The sequence below is a fragment of the Salvelinus alpinus genome, chromosome 24 (assembly GCF_045679555.1).
Source record: "Salvelinus alpinus chromosome 24, SLU_Salpinus.1, whole genome shotgun sequence".
NCBI lineage: Eukaryota > Metazoa > Chordata > Actinopteri > Salmoniformes > Salmonidae > Salvelinus > Salvelinus alpinus.
In genome coordinates, this window is record NC_092109.1 from 16,027,943 (window position 1) to 16,050,437 (window position 22,495).

At 44.0% G+C, this 22,495-nt stretch overlaps 1 protein-coding gene across 1 annotated transcript in view; it reads right to left on the minus strand.

Annotated features, from left to right (window-relative positions):
* LOC139551754 (sarcoplasmic/endoplasmic reticulum calcium ATPase 2-like) overlaps positions 1 to 22,495 on the minus strand; it is a 41,916-nt gene that overhangs the window by 2,529 nt on the left and 16,892 nt on the right. Inside the window, exons 6-16 of the mRNA XM_071363065.1 lie at positions 10,264 to 10,344; positions 7,302 to 7,387; positions 6,691 to 6,988; positions 6,410 to 6,576; positions 4,333 to 4,421; positions 4,104 to 4,206; positions 3,782 to 3,913; positions 3,391 to 3,510; positions 2,323 to 2,541; positions 458 to 793; positions 54 to 274 (exon numbers count right to left, since the gene is read on the minus strand). Coding sequence (XP_071219166.1) covers positions 54 to 274; positions 458 to 793; positions 2,323 to 2,541; positions 3,391 to 3,510; positions 3,782 to 3,913; positions 4,104 to 4,206; positions 4,333 to 4,421; positions 6,410 to 6,576; positions 6,691 to 6,988; positions 7,302 to 7,387; positions 10,264 to 10,344 — 1,852 coding nt within the window. The remainder of the gene's footprint in view (positions 1 to 53; positions 275 to 457; positions 794 to 2,322; positions 2,542 to 3,390; positions 3,511 to 3,781; positions 3,914 to 4,103; positions 4,207 to 4,332; positions 4,422 to 6,409; positions 6,577 to 6,690; positions 6,989 to 7,301; positions 7,388 to 10,263; positions 10,345 to 22,495) is intronic.

Genomic DNA, 22,495 nt, shown 5'->3' on the forward strand with positions numbered 1-22,495 from the left:
GGTCAAAAGTAGTGCCCTTCAAATGGAAATGGGGAGCCAGTCGGGATCCTCACCAGACGACCTCTCCCACGTTGGAGGAGATGAGGTAGCGGATGAACTGCTTCATGTTGTTGTAGATGGCCCTGCCCTCCTCCACAGCCGCCACGATGGTAGAGAAGTTGTCATCGGCCAGGACCATCTCAGAGGCCGACTTAGCTACAGCCGTGCCTGAACCCATGGCGATGCCGATCTCTGCCTTCTTCAGAGCAGGGGCGTCATTCACTCCATCACCAGTCTGGCCATGGAGAAAGGACAGGGCATGGTTAACCAGTTAATCAACCGTTTAGAATAATCACATACTGGATTGAGTCGAGGTTACATTACATGCCGAGGGCTGATCAATCATGAAGGCCCAACCACAAAGTGTGGAGTTTCAGTACAAACTGATGAGGAAGGTCTCAGGTGGACAATGTCTCACCATGGCTGTGATCTCATCCATGGACTGCAGGAACTCCACGATCTTGGACTTGTGGGATGGCTCCACGCGGGCGAAGCAGCGGGCATTCACCACGGCGTCTCGCTGGGCCGCCAGCGATAGGTCGTCAAACTCACGGCCGGTGAAGGCCATGGACGAGACATCGTCGTGGTCGCTGAAGATGCCGATGCGGCGGCAGATGGCCACGGCCGTGCCTTTGTTGTCGCCGGTGATCATGATGACGCGGATGCCAGCTAGACGGCACAGCTTGATGGAGGCAGCCACCTCAGCCCTGGGGGGGTCCAGCATGCCCACGCAGCCCACGAACGTCAGGTCCGTCTGGGGAGAGACACGGGGGGACAGTCAGACCAGACTAGAGTCCTGGCTTTGGCTCACTCACGCCTCATCCAATGACCAAAATTATACATTTCTGAAATATACACTTATATAATTACTTTGCAGCCTCATCAAGTTTAAAGTGTTATTAGTTGTACTTGGGGCTGTGGCGGTCAAAGTTTCAGCACCCGGTGATTGTCAAGCAATTAACTGTCGGTCTCACGATAATTAACCGTTAATTAACAAACACATTTAGCATCTCCTGCTTCCACACAGCCTACAAGTCACGGATGCAGACCTTTGAAACATCTACATTTTAAAAAGTAATATAGCCTACACCTTCACAATAAAGCCATGATTTATTTTAGACAGGTCTGAAGAAGCATGATATGAAGAAAATGTAGTCGATTTCAGAAGAACAGAATAGCATACCGAGTTGTCCTCATCTGGCTATGCCAAATGGCTGTGGGCTACACTAGTTAATTTAGCAGACAAGATTTGCTTAGGATTCTGTGGCATTTTCTGGTATGAAGAATACAATTGAACAAAGCTGAATAAAATAGAAAGGATATTTTCTCCAAACGATTTGAGGGAGTGAGCACATGCGGCTACTCTCAGTTGAGCGGTTAACAAAGAAACAGGTTCTCCTATATGCTTAATTTAGAGTTATTAATGTAACTTTAGTTCTCCAAACATGGGGCTATATGATTATATTTGTAATACATTGTAAGGCTGCATGACGTGACTAATAGGCCAGCAGCGTACCACCCTGCATACCACTGCTGGCTTGCTTCTGAAGCTAAGCAGGGTTGGTCCTGGTCAGCCCCTGGATGGGAGACCAGATGCTGCAGGAAGTGGTGTTTGAGGGCCGGTAGGAGGAACTCTTTCCTCTGGTCAAAAAAATATCCCACTGCCCTGCGTAGGGTGCCGTCTTTCGGATGGGATGTTAAACGGGTGTCCTGACTCTCTGTGGTCATTAAAGATCCCATGGCACATATCTTAAGAGTAGGGGTGTTAACCCCGGTGTCCTGGCTAAATTCCCAATCTGGCCATCAAACCATCACGGTCACCTAATAATCCCCAGGTCATTGCTGTAAATGAGAACGTGTTCTCAGTCAACTTACCTGGTAAAATAACGGATGGATAAATAAAAATAAATTTAAAAAAAACTAACGATGATTTGAAAAAAGTTACTTTAAAGGCATGAGCTCAGCAATGCGCACATGGTAGGAGGTTACAAACACAAAATGTTCCATTATCAAAAGTGACTGCGATTATGCATGTACAGTTATGGTGAAAATGATCTTCCCCAAACTTGAAAATCACTCACTGCTTATATATGCAAGTTAGGCTCTACACCCCTTGTAAAGCTGATTTATTTTAAGTTATTTGGCCACTTTAGTTGTAATACAAATCTTTTTAAAACATATAGGCCTACGGGCTAGGCTAGTCTTAAATCACTTCTCTGAATAAATGCCCTGCTATTCCTGTCACTCACTTCATTAAGACCCCTTCTCCCTCCATTCTCTCACCTCGTATTCAATGAAGCGGTTTGAATCTTCCAGCACCATGTCCTCTTTGGCGACGGGGTTGTCCTTTGTGGCCAAAGCCAGGCAGCGCAGGGTGTCACGCCCCGTCCCGTACTCCCTGATCACTGACAACACCTTGTCCTTGATGCCCAGGGTCAATGGCACCTTTTTCCCTCCTACACGGATGTGAGTGCACCTGTCAATCACTCCCTCTGGGGCTCCCTGGAAAGAGAGAGCGAGAGGAAGTCAAACCAGGGGAAATAAAGCATCAGCCTCAGCTCATTTACTACATACTGTAGATTAAACTACAATTATAAACCGGGTAGTTCGAGACCTGAATGCTGACTGGCTGAAAGCCGTAGTATATCAGACTGTATACCACAGGTATGACAAAACATTTACTGCTCTAATTACGTTTGTAACCAGTTCATAAGGCACCTCGGGTGTTTGTGGTATATTGCCAATATTCCACAGCTAAGGGCTGTATCCAGGCATTGCGTCGTGCCCAAGAACAGCCCTTAGCCGTGATATATTGGCCATATACCACTCCCCCGCTCGGGCCTTATTGCTTCATTATAAACCAGGTAGTTTCGGTCATGGATGCTGATTGTCTGAAATAGCATTTCAACCATGTGTATATCAAACAATATACCATAGGTATGATGCAAAAATACTTGTTTACTGTTCCAAGTAAAGTTTCAAGTAAAGTAACTAGTTAATAACAGCAATAAGGAACATTGGGGGTTTGTGGTATATGACCAATATACCACAGCTAAGGGCTGTGTCCAGACACTCTGCAGGCTGTGCCCAGGCACTGTTAGCCTGGTATATTGGCCATATACCACACACCCATTGGGCCTTATTGTTTAAATAGACACTACTAAAGTAATATGGTACAGAAACAGATCCTATAATTTATCATAGTAATTATGAAGTGGCATCTAGACCTGCATCCCAAATGGCACCCTATATAGTGCCCTATTCAAAAGGTTGTGCACCATATAGGGAATTTCTCAGGTGTCCAGGTGGTCTACTATGCAAGCTATACTGTGGGTGGCTCCTCATTGTTACCTTGACGAACATCTTGCCGATGGAGGAGCGGGCCTTGTTGGGGGTGCAGTACACAGACATGGACTTCCTGTCTCTGGAGAACTCCAGGGTGAACTCCTTATTCATCAGCTGCTTGATCACCTGTACCACACAGAGAGGAAACACCAACACATCCTTAACTGGAGGAGTGGAACAGCACAACTTGGGGGGGGGACCACACTCAGTCAGCATCCTTGAAGGCACCCTATTCCCTATATAGTGCACTACTTTTGACCAGCAGGGCCCATAGGGCCTGGGTCAAAAGCAGTGCACAATAAAGGGAATAGGGTGACATTTGGGACCAACACTCAGTTGTATAATACTTCACATGAGGAACATGTTGGGATTGAGAGAGTAGCAAACAGTAGCTTACGGAGTTGCAGGCGTTGGCTCTCTCGATCTTGGACATGCCCTTGAGGTTGGTGTCGAACACGTTCATCTTCTCCACCAGACAGGTGAGGGCAGTCTCTGTGGCCTCGCCCACCTTCTCATACACACCTTTGGTCTGAGGAGAAAGCACACACTTATTAGCAAGATCGTAGCGATGAACAACTAAAAACCAGTTTACTTGTATATCCACAAAAAGAATAGTGAAGACTACTGATATTCAAACCAATAAATCAATCACTGATTTGTGTGACAGGTTCCGGCTGGTTGAAAAGTACCGAACAGTGAAGTTTGTAAAGGACACAAACCTCATTGTAATCCAGGGAGGAGTCGTTACACAGGGCACAGATAGAGGCCATCTCCACTAATCCATCATACTGGGAGGACTTGACTGGTTTACCATCATGGTACCTGGAATAAAAGACAACAGCCATGAAAAAGGGGGAACAGTGAGCTGAGGTAGGTTGTATTTGTGTATTGACAATGAGACTACACAACATGTTTCCTTGACTGTGTGTGTGTACTCTAATTACTCACACTTGTCCCTCAGGGGCGTATGTGGAGCCAGTGATGGTGAACTCCTTCAGGGAGCAGCTATTGCCCTCTGCCTGGTCAATAATGAACATCTAGAACAAACACAGGGAGAGAATCTGTCAGGTTACAAGTCACACAGCAACAGTTCTGGACCAGTAGTTATCTAGATCCCTTGAATCAACCTAACACTGAAGAGTCCATTGATCTACATGCAGTAGTAGCAGCCTACCCAGTAGGGTGCAGCAGGTAACTGCAATACAAGTAGAGCACTGACAAACCATAATAGCCTTAGGCAAATGAATGAAATCAATTCTACTGCGCCTGGGAATAAAACCACTAAGGATTAAGCACACTTTACACTGGTGGCTGTAGGTCTCTTGAAGAGGTGTTCTCACTGCAGGGTAGACAAGGGTAACCAATTTACATCCGTGCTGGGATGAAAGCGTGGATGTCATCTCTATGTAAATGAATGGTAGCCCACACAATGTGACAGAGGAGCAGGACATTAGTTCTCCATAAGGAACAAAAACAGACAAACCAGCAAGGAGGCGGAACAGGGGAGAGAAAGAGAGTGAGGAGGAGAGAGAAAGCAGACAGGGACAGGGTGAGAGGAGAGAAAGAGCAGTGAGAAAACTGAAACAAAGGGAGAGAGAGGGAGCATGTGCGTGAGAGAAAACAGAGCGTGAGTAAGAGGGCAAGCCTGCCGCCTCCACAGCTGGCATGCAACAGAGAGATACGCGCACACACTGAGTGAGACTCATCTCCCAGGCGTCTGCTCTGCAAAGAATCGAGGCAGGATGAGAGACGGAGAAATATCCAAATAAAAGGATGAACCGGTGTTCTTTCCCCTTCTCTCCTGAGGCACAGTACAGACTTCAAAGAGCTGTGACATCAGGAATGCTTTACCAAAATCACAGAATAAATTAACATTCCTCTACTCCAGCCGGCTAATTTTAGAGCTACCCCTCTCACACAGCAGCCGAATTGCAGTATTGATACAGGAATAGTTCAAAAGTGCATTATGCTAGGAACCTTTGCATTGGAAAACAATTAGACAACGTAAACAAAATGTTGCTTCAAACCCCCCCCCCCCCGAATTCCAAGAACTGCATCACGCTACTATGTTAGAGGGGAGAAGGACAGAACTAAAACACAAGGTCAGTTATGCAACACTACTGCAAGTGACTGACTGCTGCATAAAGATCATAATACTGCATGAGAGAGAGGGGGAGAGGAGTGGAGGTAGCGGGATGAAGAATATAAGAAATAGGGATTTAAACGTGAGAAGAGGGCAGGAGTGATGTAGTGGAAGAGAATAGCAGCAGAGGAGACCATTGGGGAAACAGGCTGGGGGACTGAGGGAGGGGTGATAACGCATTACGGTCTTTTCACTGCCCTCAGACTGGCGATGAGTCACACAAGGTGGGGGCAGGAAGGTACAGAGTTCGGCAGATGGATTTAATCTATCTAATAGGGTAGAATTCAATGAATACGGGAACAGCGAAATTTCATAGCCTCCTCTTTCCAATCTCATTTAAACCGTGCTTGCAAATAAATGAATCCTTCATTATAAAGTGTTGCCCTTCAACACCCCGGGGATAAATCCACACTGTCAGCAGATGCTGTCAAGACTGATTTATTTCCAGGGATGATGCCAAATCATTGTCAATGTTTTCACTGAATGGATTGTTCACGGTTGGCAAGAACATGGCCTTCTCCTTACGCAGGTTTACAGCTACATAAAGTAAAAGATGAGTTTAGAGAGCTTAAAGTGTGGAAGAGGCTGCTGTAGGCTCTGTTTATCTCAGCTGGACCCCTACCTGCTAGTGCAGAAAGCTTGTCCTAGGAGGCCAGGTGTGAGGTGGTGTTTTTAATCACGGCTTTCACATTGAGCAGCAGGAGATGCTTTTCATATAGTGACTAGGCTGTAGCACAAATACAGCTAGAATGATTTATATTTTTCACTACTACGGTAATGTTAGTTTTAATAATCTGAATACGACCCTGAGAGTCAGACGTAACCATAATACTTATCAACCGCCCCTACTCCCCCCACGGTGCTCTGCGGATGGGGACTCACCCTGCAGACAGACATCTGGTTGGTGGTGAGGGTACCGGTCTTGTCCGAGCAGATGACCGAGGTGCAGCCCAGGGTCTCCACAGAGGGCAGGCTGCGGACGATGGCGTTCTTCTTGGCCATGCGGCGGGTTCCCAGAGCCAGGCAAGTGGTGATGACAGCGGGCAGCCCTAGTAAAGAGAGAGATGAGGGGAGTTAGACATACTAACAACGCTGGAGCCCAATGTATTGCTTTCTGTATACTATAGACGGCTTCCCCTCACTCCCTCTTCCCACTCTCTTACCCTCTGGGATGGCGGCCACGGCCAGGGCCACAGCGATCTTGAAGTAGTAGACGGCGCCGCGGATCCAGGAGCCTCCGTGGACGGGGTCGTTGAAGTGGCCAATGTTGATGAGCCACACGGCGATGCAGATCAGGGAGATGACCTTGGACAGCTGCTCCCCGAACTCATCCAGCTTCTGTTGCAGCGGCGTGCGCTCCTGCTCTGTGGCCGCCATCTCGTCCCGGATCTTCCCGATCTCCGTGTTGACGCCCGTGGCCACCACCACTCCCACCGCCTTACCCGCTGCTATGTTGGTGCCCTGTGGAGGAGAAAAGAGAGGTGGTGAAACTACAGGTGTACACTTCTGAGGGATGTAATTACCTCAAATACACATTGGGACATGAACAAGTGAGGGAGGAGCAGAAAAGAACCGGGGAAGAAGCAGACAAGGGGTTAAGGATAAGAGGCCAGCTATCAAAATCCCAGAGAGGAACATGTAAAGGAGATGAGGGAACAGAGGACATAAGTCTTGGGTTAGCTAAAAGAGAAAGAGGATCATGTAATGAAGAGGCAAGAGAAGATGAAAGGGGAAGGGAGGAGAGAGGTATTTCAAGGTTTTCTAAAAGACTCACACAGAAGAGCATGTTCTTCTTGTCCTGGTTGACAGCCCGGGGATCAGGCACCGGGTCAGTGTGCTTGATCACAGAGACAGACTCTCCTGCAGAAGGACAAAAAGAGGGATGAGTAAGGATCAAACGCAGCCCTTACACAGAGCAATGAGGTGACAGGTTGACAGGTGTGTTGACTTCACAGCTGACTGAGCATGGCTGCCAATTACAAAACGCTGCATGCAAAAGACTTTCACACTCCTGAATCTGCACTGCAGGGGAAAGCAAGGCCTAGTGGGTAATCAGGTCAGCAAGTGTTGCACCGTTTTTCACAGATTATAGCCATGAATGGGGGGGGGGGAGCTGAAATACCACAAACTCCAAAGGAGTGTGGACACCTGCTCGTCATGGGCATTAATATAGAGTTTGTCCCCCCTTTGCTGTTTTAACAGCCTCCACTCTTCAGGGAAGGCTTTCCACTAGATGTTGGAACATTGCTGCAGGGACTTGCTTCCATTCAGCCACAAGAGCATTAGTGAGGTCGGCCACTGATGTTGGGCGATTAGGCCTGGCTCACTCACAGTCAGCATTCCAATTCATCCCAAATGTGTTCAATGGGGTTGAGGTCAGGGCTCTGATCAGTGAAGTTCTTCCACACAGATCGAGAAACCATTTTTGTATGGACCACGCTTTGTGCCAATGGTCAGACTGTCAGATGGGGAAGCGTGATTCATCACTCCAGAGAAAGCGTTTCCACTGCTACAGTCCAATGGCAGCAAGTGTTATACCACTCCAGCCGACGCTTGGCAATGTGCATGGTGATCTTAGGCTTGTGTGCGGCTGCGCCACCATGGAAACCATTTCACGAAGCTCCCGACGAACAGTTCTATTGCTGACGTTGCAGTTTGGAACTCGGTGGGGAGCGTTGCAACTGACGACAGACGATTTTTACGCCCTTCAGCACTCAGGGGTCCCGTTCTGTTAGTGGTAGGCCACACAAACTTTGCGGCTGAGCCATTGTTGCACCTAGACGTTTCCACTTCACAATAACAGCTCTTACAGTTGACCGTGGCAGCTCTAGCAGGGCAGAAATGTGACAAACTGACTTGTTGGAAAGGTGGCATCCTATGACGGTGTCACGTTGAAAGTTACTGAGCTCTTCAGTACATTCTACTGCCAATGTCTATGGAGATTGAATTGGCTGTGTGCTAGAATCTATACATCTTTCAGCAACGTGTGGCCGAAATAGCCAAATCCACTAATTTGAAGGTGTCCACATACTTTTGTAGTGTGCCATGTAGTGTGTGTGAAAATAGTTCACGCTTTACAAAAATAAAACCCCAACATGTGACAATTCCTGAGATTTTACTGAGTTACAGTTCATATTATTAAATCAGTCAATAGAATTAAATTCATTAGGCCCTAATATATGGATTTCAACTGACTGGGCATGGGCCATGTAGCGTAGCTGCAAGCAGCTGTGGCCCACTGTGCCACCATCAGGAAAAATTGCACATATTGCCCTGGGACGAGCTACTTCTGTACCGTTTACGCTTGCCAAATATCAGAACTCAAACTGATCCTACGATATTATTTTGATGTTATTTGGACCATTTTCAAATTATGTTTACTACAGAACCGCTCAGCACCAAAATAGGTATATAGCATATATAGAAGCACATCTTCCAACACAATATTTTCCTAGACTCATGCTCAAACATGGCCACTGTGAGCCAATGAGCTTGCATGACTGATATTTCCTGTCCAACATCGTTACCATGAGGCTAAACTGACCCATTCTTTATAGTTAAGACTCAAAATCGCTGAGTGTGTGCCAAATGTCATCACTGAGTCAAACAGATTGAGATAAAAATATGCCCGTTATAGCGACACCGTGTGGTCGATATGAATGTGAGCGATATGTTAAGTCTCGACAAAGTATGGAACATGTGTACCAGGATTTGTTACAATACGATGGGTCACATGTGGCTCAGTTGGTAGAGCATGGCGCTTGCAACACCAGGGCTGTGGGTTCAACTCCCAGTACGAAAATGTATGCACTCACCACTGTGTCGCTTTGGATAAGAGCATCTGCTAAATGACTAAAATGTCAAATGAATATCCGTGTCAGAGTTCTATGCCTTCACGTGCCAGACCACGCCAACATGAATGTTTATTAGTCATGTTGTTTGAGATGATATCCTGGAAAAATGTCATTTGTGAGTGCTTGGTCATCAAGTCATTTGTGAGTGCTTGGTCCATAGATACCAAGTTCTGTGCAGATTGGTCATTAGGTGCCAGAGTAGCGTTTTAAGTTTTTTAAACAAAATTCAAAATGGCAGAAATCCTTCATGGCAGACCTTATGGGTCCTTGAGGCAAATTTGTTCCTTGTGAGGGACCGTTATACCAAATTTCAGTACTCTAGCTCAAACAGGGTGAGGGGTGTGACCGTTAAGAAGTTAGCATTTTCAATCGCTTGTTACAACACCACCATGTGGCCAATTGGCATGGCATTGCATGAGAGGGCGCGGTGCTTTAACATCATGCAAGGTTGCAACCTCTTAGTCCTTACCATCTCACGTGAATGATTTTTCACAAATCGACAGAAAATAATCAACGCCAACAGATACAATAGACTACCTTCTCATAACCTTCGGTCTGTCTTTCCCTCCCTCTATCAGTCCATCCTCCTCTACACTGCATTGCCTAAGCACTGCTGACTCTCGAATAAATGATCAGTGAGAGAAATTATCATTGTTCTCACATTGACCGTTTCAGGGTCATCCTCAATTGGTGACTCAACCTGGAGCTCTTCATCAGCCCATATAACCCAACTACATACAAGCTCTACACAAAAAAAAGGGGTAAATAACCTTCAGACTATGAATCCCTGGAACATTTCGTTCTTGCAATGCTTTTTTGGCTGCAATGCTTTTCTGGCTGCAAGAGCAATGGCAAAGACAAAGATTGAAAAGTATGACTCACCTGTCAGAATGGACTGGTCCACCCTCAGGGTTGTGGATTTGATAGAGGTCAGTCGAATATCTGCAGGAACTTTGTCGCCAACTGTGGAGAAAAACAATGTAGGGAGAAACCATTAAGTACAACTAGAGCCTTTTTAAAAACAGGTCTTTGAGTTGATTATACTGGTGAGGATACCTTCAGTAAATGGATTACGGCTTTATAAAACAAGTTATTTCATGTGAAAAAGAGTAAAAACTAATGACGTTCACAGGTAACATCCAATTCTCCCCACACGAAACCACTGGCTCACTAATACATGCAGAATGAAGGCTAATGACATCAAACGAAACATTTTTGCAGATAAAGCGATGAACTTTCCACTGGACGGGCGGGGGACTGAAATAGAAGGCAGCTCATTCTTTCCACTAAAACAGGGCTTTGGTAAAATGTAAATCTCCCATTACCAAACAATTCTTTGCACCACTGAAATGGGACAGGAACAAGATGCTATTCAAGGCTCTTGACATTTATTAGTTACAGCTGAGAGGGTAACAGTGTATCCTGCTGTCAGCCTGAAAGAACAACACAGGGATTTCCAAATTAGGTTTCATATGATTTGATTTATTAGGATCCCCATTAGCCGACGCCAATGGCAACAGCTAGTCTTACTGGGGTCAGACAACAAAAAACACATTACAGACAAAAGACTTTACATACAGAAGATAAAATGGGATTGATAAGTTGCTTTAGGTAGTGGGGTTTGATTAAGAATGCAGAATTTATAAGGGCTTATTCAGATGTAGTTTTACTGTGTATTTAGTCCAACTACTTCATATAGACAAAGCCTGAAGATCAGGAAGGCCTACTGTACGACATGCAAAACTAGGGGTGACCCCAATTAGTCGACGGGCTGTTGGTCGACCAAGATTTAGTTTTTGTCGAGCAGTAGCAAATATCTATATTATTTTTATGGCACACGAGACAACCGTCTGATTCGTGCCCATCTCAGTGAACTAATCCGTTGGAGGCCGTGTGGATGGCACAGTCCAAGGGGAGTGTGGCTAAAACGCACTTCTCTCTCCAGAATGTGCTCTCCTGACAATTTGTGCACATTCATTGTTTCACGACATCATTGTGTGAATTGTTTGCCTTGATTGTTAGGGTCGATCAATTCCCCTTTACATATATCACCAGTAGTACATTTACCATTAATTCCTAATCTACAATGTTTGTCAAGTTAGGCATTGTCTTTAGTTTGGAGCGCTAATGTTCCACGAAACTGTGCATATGAAAACCAGCACTGGCACACAGGTGGGAAAGATAAATTGGCATTCCACATGAGAAAGGTTGCTGACTCCTCGTGTAGCCTATTACTGACAACTTCAGGAGAGTAAAGGCAGAATTTGAAAAAGCCAGCAGGAACGGGAGGATGGTCGGGTCAGGTTAAGTTTTTTTCTCTGGTTATCTTGATCTCTGGCTCCCGAGTCATTTGTGTCTTATTTCAAACAGTTCACTTACGGCATCAGGAAAGCATATAGTTTTTTAAAAAAATGGGGGGGGGGGTTGTTCGAAAGAACAGACAACTTTCGGTCAACCAAGGTTTTTTTTTTTGTCAGGGACAGCCCTATGCCAAACATGCATCCAGAAAAGGGAAAACCATTTTGATCAGTTCTACAGTGCAGTAGTTGGGGTTTCGATGGAAACGCTGCTGGGCAGGAGTCTCTGCTATGGGCCTCATGGAACTAGGCAAGAGAAGCAGCTACTTATTTTCTAGATTTATCCCTCCAAACATTCTGATAAAAGTCTGGCCTTAGCTGTACCAACTCCAGCAGTAAAGTTTAAATTGGAGCACTATCCTCTTCATCCTTGGTGGCTGTCAAAACATCATTATCACCCGCCAGGCTTCAAACTAGATCAATCTCAACAGGACGAGATTGAAGGATGGATTGGGATGTGTGAGATGAGGGTAGCTCAACAACAAATACATGTGCAGAATATACTAAATATTTCTCCCACCCTGTGTGGACTCAATTTATAAAAAGCCACTGTCAAAATGCCCCTAACCCAAACTAGCTAATAGTGGAGCGTGTTCCCAATATACACGTCGGGTTGGTTAAGAGGGTCATGAATAGTAGGGTAACCTACTTTTGATGACAATGAGAGCAGAGCGTCTGTAAGAATAGGTCATCATTAGACAAGCTGTTCAAAACATGTTTGACAAGAGTAGGATGGATTGGTGCCATCAATGGTTACTCCAAAAACCAGGGTCACTAAGGATAATTTCCTAATAACTCCATAGATAAATAACAGTTTGAGCAGAAACGCACAACCTTATCCGTGCCATTAGTCATAGTGCAGAGCCGAGTATCACACCGTGTCCTCGGATGTCGCTGTGGTTTGGATAACCTTAACTGACTCGCCACTGCAGACAGACGTGGGGTTCTAAAAATGCAATGAAGTGTGAACTAGCTTGCATTAGAGGTTGTAGAAGTCATTCTCCATTAGCATGGAGGAAGCTTTATTTAGCTGGTCAACTTTCTGAGAAAGGGACAGACTTTTGCTTCCAGATTGAGGACCCTTTCCATCCCCCCGGCGTCTCAACGTTCCTCTCCGAGAGATAAATGGGAAGCAACACAAACTTCAGCCCACAAAGGCCAAGGCAATCATTTTCAGCACAAAGATTAACAGTCACTAATGCAGGAGCACGCATTGGTGACATGGAACCTGGCCTTAGCTGCAGTGGTGCTCCTGTATGCTTGTGTGGAGCTGTGTAAAACTTGTTACTGCAGACCACAAGTGGAGGGGGGGAAAAAAGCAGGTCATGTCACCCCTCCTGTCCTGGTAAACATTCACCCAGGGCTAAGTCTACATGGGGGGGTCCAGAAACATCAGTGGCCAGTACTCCTACTACTCCCTGTTGAGGCTACACGTAGGCCTGCAGTTTCCTGGGTCGTTTCACCTATTCTGACAGTCACCTGCCATGGTGGACGTGTAGTGAGAGAGCAAGGGAAAGAGAGAGCGCTTGTTTGATTCCTATATACAGGATGTTGTGGCTTGAAGGGGGCAGGGTTATTGCCATGGCAACAGTAGCAGTTGGTTGGTGAGGGTCTGAATGCTGAAAGGGAGGGTGGTGAGTGGTGACGTCAAATCACTTAGACAAAAAAAAAAAAGCCCTGGAAGGAGAGCTGGCGAAAGAACTGCTGCTGTTGTGATGTTTTAGGAAATATCACACAGAATGTTTGATCCTGACAGCCAACTGTGGATGAAAAGAGAAACGAGGAAGGGAATCTCTGAATCAGGCAACCTGTAGCAGAGTGACCGGGAATGCTGTTAGCACTGGAGGAAAAACCTAGGCTTGACAACAGCTAAGCAGTGGCTTCCACTCTAGATCCCGCCTGGTCGCCCTCTTCCTCTAACGGGGGTTGAAGCCACACAGCCAGACGACGTGGTTAAAGGTTGAAGTGAAAGCCACAGCAGACGACGTGGTGAAGGCAGTCTCAGGTTTCTGGCACGCGCCTCAGCTCATGTTGAGGTCGTCCCCTCCACTCGTTAGCACCACCGCTGTGTTTATAGCCCCCCCGGGGGCTTCCACACTTCAACAATCTCAAAAGGAACTCTACTCTGACCCCATGCTTACAGAGAACCCAAAGTCCACCAGGAGGCAGCCAGTACCAATGGCTGGCAAACACATTGTGGGACAAAAATATGTAACTTTTTTTTTTAATGTAATAAACTGTCCACATGAAACCGCTCATGTAAAACATGTTTATTATGGTGTAACAGTAGGGCAGATATCTGACCATTGATGTAATCTAAAAAAAAGAAAAGAAGGGAGGCCGGTGTGGCGGTTGGGTTTTGACCTGAAGCGACCGCACTGATTGGCTTGGCTGTATGTAGATGAGCACCTAATCAGTGTGTGTGAGACGGACTGGACAATTTTGGTGTGTGCCACAAACTGTGCAGGGTTACTGGCAAGTAAACAAATGAATACAAAACGTGGAAGGTAGGTGGGAATGGTCTTTCTGGTAGACTTCCAAGGTCACTGAGCTCCAGACAATGGGAGACAGTAGCTCCAGCCCAGCCTGTCAGCTCAGACTCACCCTTCAGGGCAAGAGGTGAGGGGGATGGATGGGTCAGGGCATAAAGCAGATGCTGCTTTTAACATGGCACTTAGTGAATTAATATTTGAGTCAAGAGTCAACTTCTCTCCTTACTCACAGCAGAGAATATTCACATACTCTTCCTTATTGGTATATAGTTACTCGTTACTCTAGGATTGGAAAGTGAGGGGTTAACCAAAGCCCTTCATTCCACGTCCTTAGTGTGGTGTCAGAAGTGGGAAAGGGCACCACCTGTCATATAAGTTCATATCTATCTTATAACTAACGCCACCAACCTTTCTTTTGAGGGGAAAGAGAAAGAAAAGTAATTTTCTAGGAAGGTGGGTGACAAAGAGAGCAAGACGAGGAGAAAAAAGTGGGTAAAGGACAGGGCGATGTATTGAGTGACACTGAAGGAGACACTGAAGGAGACACTGAGGAGGCTGGGTGACAAGAGGAAGGAAGCCATGGAAAGGGTTGTGGATCTAACACCCAGTTGGGACATGAGGCCGCTGTAGTCTGGTTTCACTGTTATCCCATCCATCACACAACCCCACCTCACCCACACAGAGACTCAATTATTTTGAATGACCCTCTCAATTTGTTTACAGCTCTCATGGTCTTATGTAACTACGCCAATCACCTGGTGCAGCCATTGTATTGGATTAGTCAGGGAGATGAGCAGTGTTCAGCAGGGTGGATGTGCAAGTTGGGGGAGAGACTTATCTACATCGCAAACCAATAACTTCCCTTTTTAGCAGAGCCTATCTTTCATCTCAAGCACCTGTTCCACCGCAGCCTGGCGAGGTACAGGTAGATTTGACAACAGTGTAGGGGGAGTTCTCATGCAAACATCCTCACCCAGCGTCTATCCCTCCAGAGAGAAACAGTGGCCAGTTTTACATTGATAATCTGTTGTTGGCAGTACCGTGAGCGTCAACTGCTTAGAGCTTTCTAATGTCCCTCATTGCAAGTGATTAAGTACGGTGAAACTCAATTAAAAAAGGTTGAGCTCATAGCTCTAAGTTGTCTACATCAGACATTGAAACATTTACCAGCCAAGACCAAAGACTGTTTGGGTTTATCAATTGCAGTGAATGCATCTGTAAATCAATTAGCAGAGGCCAGGTGGTGTCTGATCTCAGGGTTTAGCGGTGGTGACAGGGGAGAGAGGAGCAGAGATCAGGAGCAACACAGCTTTGATCCCTCTCTGCTTATCAGAGCACTAAGATCAAACAGCTCCATCTGCATACATGAAAGAAAATGCACGCACACTAAAAAACACAGGACCACAAATATGAAATACAAAATACTCACGCACACACACACCTAAAAAAACAGACAGACCTGCACACCCCCCCCCCCCCAAACAATGTGTGTTATCACCGGAGACTAGTTTATCAAACCTAAGCAGAGATAGCGCATTGGGAACATATTCAGACACCTTGACTTTACCCACATGTTGTTAAGTTATAGCCTCTAAAATGTTTTTTCCTCTATCTACACGAGTTTAGAAATATATTAATAAAACAGGAATCTCTTATTTACATACAGTGTGGAGAACAAGTATTTGATACACTGCCGATTTTGCAGGTTTTCCTACTTACAAAGCATGTAGAGGTCTGTAATTTTTATCACAGGTACACTTCAACTGTGAGAGACGGAATCTAAAACAAAAATCCAGAAAATCACATTGTATGATTTTTAAGTAATTAATTTGCATTTTATTGCATGACATAAGTATTTGATACATCAGAAAAGCAGAACTTAATATTTGGTACATAAACCTTTGTTTGCAATTACAGAGATCATACGTTTCCTGTAGTTCTTGACCAGGTTTGCACACACTGCAGCAGGGATTTTGGCCCACTCCTCCATACAGACCTTCTCCAGATCCTTCAGGTTTCGGGGCTGTCGCTGGGCAATACGGACTTTCAGCTCCCTCCAAAGATTTTCTATTGGGTTCAGGTCTGGAGACTGGCTAGGCCACTCCAGGACCTTGAGATGCTTCTTACGGAGCCACTCCTTAGTTGCCCTGGCTGTGTGTTTTGGGTCGTTGTCATGCTGGAAGACCCAGCCACGACCTATCTTCAATGCTCTTACTGAGGGAAGGAGGTTGTTGGCCAAGATCTCACGATGCATGGCCCCATCCATCCTCCCCTCAATACGGTGCAGTCGTCCTGTCCCCTTTGCAGAAAAGCATCCCCAAAGAATGATGTTTCCACCTCCAAGCTTCACGGTTAGGATGGTGTTCTTGGGGTTGTACTAATCCTTCTTCTTCCTCCAAACACGGCGAGTGGAGTTTAGACCAAAAAGCTCTATTTTTGTCTCATCAGACCACATGACCTTCTCCAATTCCTCCTCTGGATCATCCAGATGGTCATTGGCAAACTTCAGACGGGCCTGGACATGCGCTGGCTTGAGCAGGGGGACCTTGCGTGCGCTGCAGGATTTTAATCCATGACGGCGTAGTGTGTTACTAATGGTTTTCTTTGAGACTGTGGTCCCAGCTCTCTTCAGGTCATTGACCAGGTCCTGCCGTGTAGTTCTGGGCTGATCCCTCACCTTCCTCATGATCATTGATGCCCCACGAGGTGAGATCTTGCATGGAGCCCCAGACCGAGGGTGATTGACCGTCATCTTGAACTTCTTCCATTTTCGAATAATTGCGCCAACAGTTGTTGCCTTCTCACCAAGCTGCTTACCTATTGTCCTGTAGCCCATCCCAGCCTTGTGCAGGTCTACAATTTTATCCCTGATGTCCTTACACAGCTCTCTGGTCTTGGCCATTGTGGAGAGGTTGGAGTCTGTTTGATTGAGTGGGTGGCACGGTGTCTTTTATACAGGTAACGAGTTCAAACAGGTGCAGTTAATACAGGTAATGAGTGGAGAACAGGAGGGCTTCTTAAAGAAAAACTAACAGGTCTGTGAGAGCCGGAATTCTTACTGGTTGGTAGGTGATCAAATACTTATGTCATGCAATAAAATGCGAATTAATTACTTAAAAATCATACAATGTGATTTTCTTGATTTTTGTTTTAAATTCCGTCTCTCACAGTTGAAGTGTACCTATGATAAAAATTACAGACCTCTACATGCTTTGTAAGTAGGAAAACCTGCAAAATCGGCAGTGTATCAAATACTTGTTCTCCCCACTGTAAGTATCCAGACCTTTGCTATGAGACTCAAAATTGAGCTCAGCTGCATCTTGCTTCCATTGATCATTCTTGAGATGTTTCTCCAACTTGGAGTCTACCTGCGGTAAATTCAATTGATTGGGGGCTGGCTCCCGGATGGCTCAGCGGTTCGATCCCGGGCCGTAACACAAGATCGGGACACTTTCGTTCAGTCTGCATGGTCAATGCAGCACATGCAACAATGTTGTTGACAACGATGTTGTTTCCAATTTAATCTTATAAATACACAAGCATTCTATAATTACAATATTAGTTTGTGTTTTTACATCTGCAAACAGCTAGTTTGTATTTTCTTAGCATGTTAAGCTAAACCATGTTAGCCACTAATGCTAATTGCTAGTTAGCTGGCTAGTACTGACTCAGCGCAAACGTGGCTAGCTAACATTAATACAGCCCGATACCAGTGCTGGTGGAGGCCTAAATCAGCATGTTTGTGCAACAGTATCTTTTAAATCAAAGAGGATGAGGCAAAGCATGAATATGTTGGCTACATAAAGATTTAATGTAGGCATAGAGTATAGGGTCCCCTAGGAAACACGGAACATCACTTTGGTTCCTACATTGTCACAATAACTCGTCCATGGCATTTTCATTAGTCGTTATGTCAAACACTGTATTCAAAGTGCCCACTATTATTTATATTCTAACTATAGAATTAGAATAAACGTTGTATTTCCATGATTGCAAAAGTTCATCCAAGTGTTTTGATCTAAACCGCAAATGCAACATTTAGTTAAAAATAAGGCCTAGTTTTTTTGTCCATATCGTGGCAGTGTGGAATTGATCTCAAATTAGTGCAGGAAATGCAGGAAATTTAACATTGAAGTTAAATTGAACAGAATAAAACAAATCAGAATGGAGAAAGACCCATTGAAATAATTTAGAATGTAATATTTTAGCCATATCGCCCAGCCCTACATATATATATAATAGTGATGCACCGATATCGTCCTTGCCAAAACAAATAGATTTTTAACATTTTAGCAGCCTTTTAAGCATTCTAGTACAGTTAACACACACACAGCAGTCTAAGGAACTGCATCTCAGTGCAAGAGGCATCAATACAGTCCATGGTTTGAATCCAGGCTGTATGACATCAGGCCGTGATTGGGGGTCCCATAGGGAGGCACACAATTCGCCCAGCGTCATCCGGGCCGGCATAGTAAATAATATTTTGTTCTTAATCTTGTCAATAGGGGGGCGCTGTTTTCACTTTGGAAAGAATCGTGCACAAATTAAACGGCCTCGTACTCTGTTCTAGATCATACAATATGCATATTATTATTACTATTGGATAGAAAACATTATGAAGTTTCTAAAACTGTTTGAATTATATCTGTGAGTAAAACAGAACTCATTTGGCAGCAAACTTCCATATAGGAAGTGAAAAATCGGAAAACGAGACTGTTTCAGGGCCTGCCTATTCTAGCTTGATCTGAGGCCGAATAAGAGCTTTTGGAGTGACAGGTCAGCCATTTTGTCAGTTTTCCACAGCGTGCGAAGGAGCTCCACATTGTCTTCTGAAAAGCGTTCGGTATACACGGCGAATATCTCCGGCTCTGATTTTATTTGATACATGAGAAAAACATCATAAAGTAGGATTTTTCAATTGAGTTTTATCAGTTTATTCAACGTCTATTGGGAATTTTGGAATTTTCCGTTCTTTGCGCCAAGAGAAGATGGGCATGTTCGCGCCACATGGCTAGCCAAGGTTTTTAATTCGACAGAAGAAATGGACATTCTAAAACCAAACAACGATTTATTCTGGACCAAGGACTCCTTGCACAACATTCTGATGGAAGCTCAGCAAAAGTAAGACACAATTTCTGATGTTATTTCGTATTTCTGTGGAATATGTTCACTCCAACAGAGGGTAGAATATGTGAGCGCTGTCTCACAATAATTATTTTTGTATGTTGTAATAAAGTTTTTTTTTTTTTTTTTTATCTAACACAGCGGTTGCATTAAGAACCAGTGTATCTTTCATTTGCTGTACAACATGTATTTTTTAGTGAAGTTTATGATGAGTTCTTTGATTAGATGACTGTCCAAAATATCTCCGGAGATTTTGGTGAATTGTTGCTACATATTCACAATGTATAACCACGATTTGCAGCTCTAAATATGTACATTTTCGAACAAAACATAAATGTATTGTAGAACATGATGTTATAAGACTGTCATCTGATGAAGTTGTCCAAAGGTTAGTGATTAATTTTATCTATATTGCTGTTTTTGTGAAATCTATGCTGGCGGTGGATAAAATAGCTTTGTGTGTTTGGATATTGTGATGAGCTAATAGAAAGTGTTTGCTGTAAAACACTTTTAAAAAAATCGGAAATATTGGCTGGATTCACAAGATGTTTATCTTTCATTTGCTGTACACCATGTATTTTTCATAAATGTTTTATGATGAGTATTTATGTATTTCACGTTGCTCTGTAATTATTCTGGCTGCTTTAGTGCTATTTGTGATGGTGGCTGCAATGTAAAACTATGATTTATACCTCAAATATGCACATTTTCGAAGAAAACATAAATGTATTGTATAACATGTTATAAGACTGTCATCTGATGAAGTTGTTCAAGGTTAGTGATTAATTTTATCTCTATTTTGTGAGAGCTACCTATGCGGTGGAAACATGGTGAAAACGTGCCGTTGTGTGTTTGGCTATTATGGTTAGCTAATAGAAATACATAGTGTTTGCTGTAAAACATTTTAAAAATCGGAAATGATGGCTGGATTCACAAGATGTTTCTTTCATTTGCTGTATTGGACTTGTGATTATATGATATCCCTGTCCCGTTAGGCTAGGCTATGCTAGTCAGCTTTTTTGATGAGGAGGATCCCGGATCCGGGATGGGTATGAAGTAAAGGTTAACTGACTTGCCTAGTTAAATAAAGGTTACACAGACACAAAAGTTATTTTGTGGACATTTACTCATGTTAAACAAAATCAAAACCTATTTCTTTCACCTACTTGCTGTGCCGTTTCGTTGTCATTTGTTTCATCCTCAACCAGGATTTCTACGGAATGCTGTTTGGGTCTTCGCATGTAAAATAACACTAGGTGATGTGTCAAATAACACTAGGTAACCAATCAGGACCTTTACATAGTTATTACACATTGATTACACCATCACTTGTATTTCAAGTCACAACAATTCATCAATACATATGGTGTGATGCTGGTAAAGTTGTCTCGCGCACCTACAGTGCTGGTCATTAAAAAAAGCTAGCTAGCTCATGGATGCTAACAATGTTCTTCCCCCAAAACACAGCAAAACGACAATCTGTAGTTTTAGTAGCTAGCTAACTATATAGCTGTCATCTAAAATAACCCTAATTTATAGGCAGTTCTTATTTGATTAATGGTGGTCGGACCCATCTATGTGAAGCTAGCCACAATAAGGATTAGCCACAATAGTGGACTTTGCATTTATCCTTCAAAAAAAAAAATGTAATTGATAGTGACGCAAATTAATACACATAGTAGAATTGTGCCATAATTGAATAGATCATGCTAAGAGGTTGGAATGTTATATTACAAAAAATAAATAAAATATTTTTAATTTGACAAAAAAACTGTTAAAATCACATGACAAAGTGGTGATCCTGTATTATACTTTAGAATTGCATTTGGGGCATACTTACTTCAATGTAGAGCCATACCTATGGATTGTGGATCAATGACATGGGGTATCAGTCTACTTAGTGAGGCCCAAAGAAGATTAGCTCTTATTGCGGGATTCTGAAACTGAATTGAGCCACATTTGTCAACACTATTGAACACTATTCCAGAGGAAAAACAATACTGCGTGGATGTTCTGGAGTCTGATAAATATATTGGGTATGGAGTAGACCGATACCCCATTTCATTGAGCCCCAATCCTTAGTTAAAGCTCTACAGTGCAATATGAATGTCACCACACACAATAGGCTGACTGGGAAGGTGATTTCACAGTCACAGACCTGCGTTAACAGCTACAACGCTAATATTTGCATAAACTCTGTGTTCTGTGGGTGTCACCGAGTAGACTCATATTTCATTGCTTCACATTCCAACCTTATTTTACTAGATAATGTTAAACATGGCATGATTCCACCAATTGTAACCTTCTGCATCACTTTCAAAGGCAAACTTTTATTTTGAAGGCAAACCGCAAATTCCACTATTGTGGCTAGCTTCACAACACATAATCCAGTCCGGTCAAGCCTCACTAGCCAGATGAAGTTAGCTGGCTGCTTATAACGTTAGCTTTGGCAACAGGGTTAAGTAGCTGGCTAGCTATTTATTTTCATGAACTGAAGTTCAATTTCAGTAGGCGAACAACAAGTGGCAACCTAGCTAATACTTACAAGGATTCCTAAATCACTGCTAAGAATAATAAAAATGACTTCAGTTTCTACTGGTCATTGTTTTCAGGCTGGTTGTATTGGTGCTAGTTAGGTACCAAGCTAAAGCTAGCTACCCCAGAAGTTGGTCAAACAAACAATGCTTTATTACCAAAGCGGAATTGTAAACACATCGTTTGTGGCCGGTGTTTGCAGACCTTTTTGTACAGCTTTGACAGTGCTACTGATAGTAGTGGTGGCACTTGGTTTGCACATGCAAATTCAGAACACACAACATTCTATAATAGAACTGTGTATCTGTTTTGACACGCATAGACCCAAACGGCATTCCATAGTATGTATGCCGTTTAGCTAATAGCACTGACGCTATTACTGTGCAACTCCGGTAGGGCAACATCTGAAAAATAGCGCACTTGGTCGTGTGTAGCAGTGCTCGACCAGTTGGCGAAAGCCAACATCATCCACAACAGAACAGTTGATTGTCAAGGGCAATGAATTCCATTATCTTTATGTTGTCGCACTGAAATTCTTACTCTGTCAAATGACTGCTCGATTCATACAGCAGACATTGTGGGCTATGTTAGGAATGCTGTGTTGCA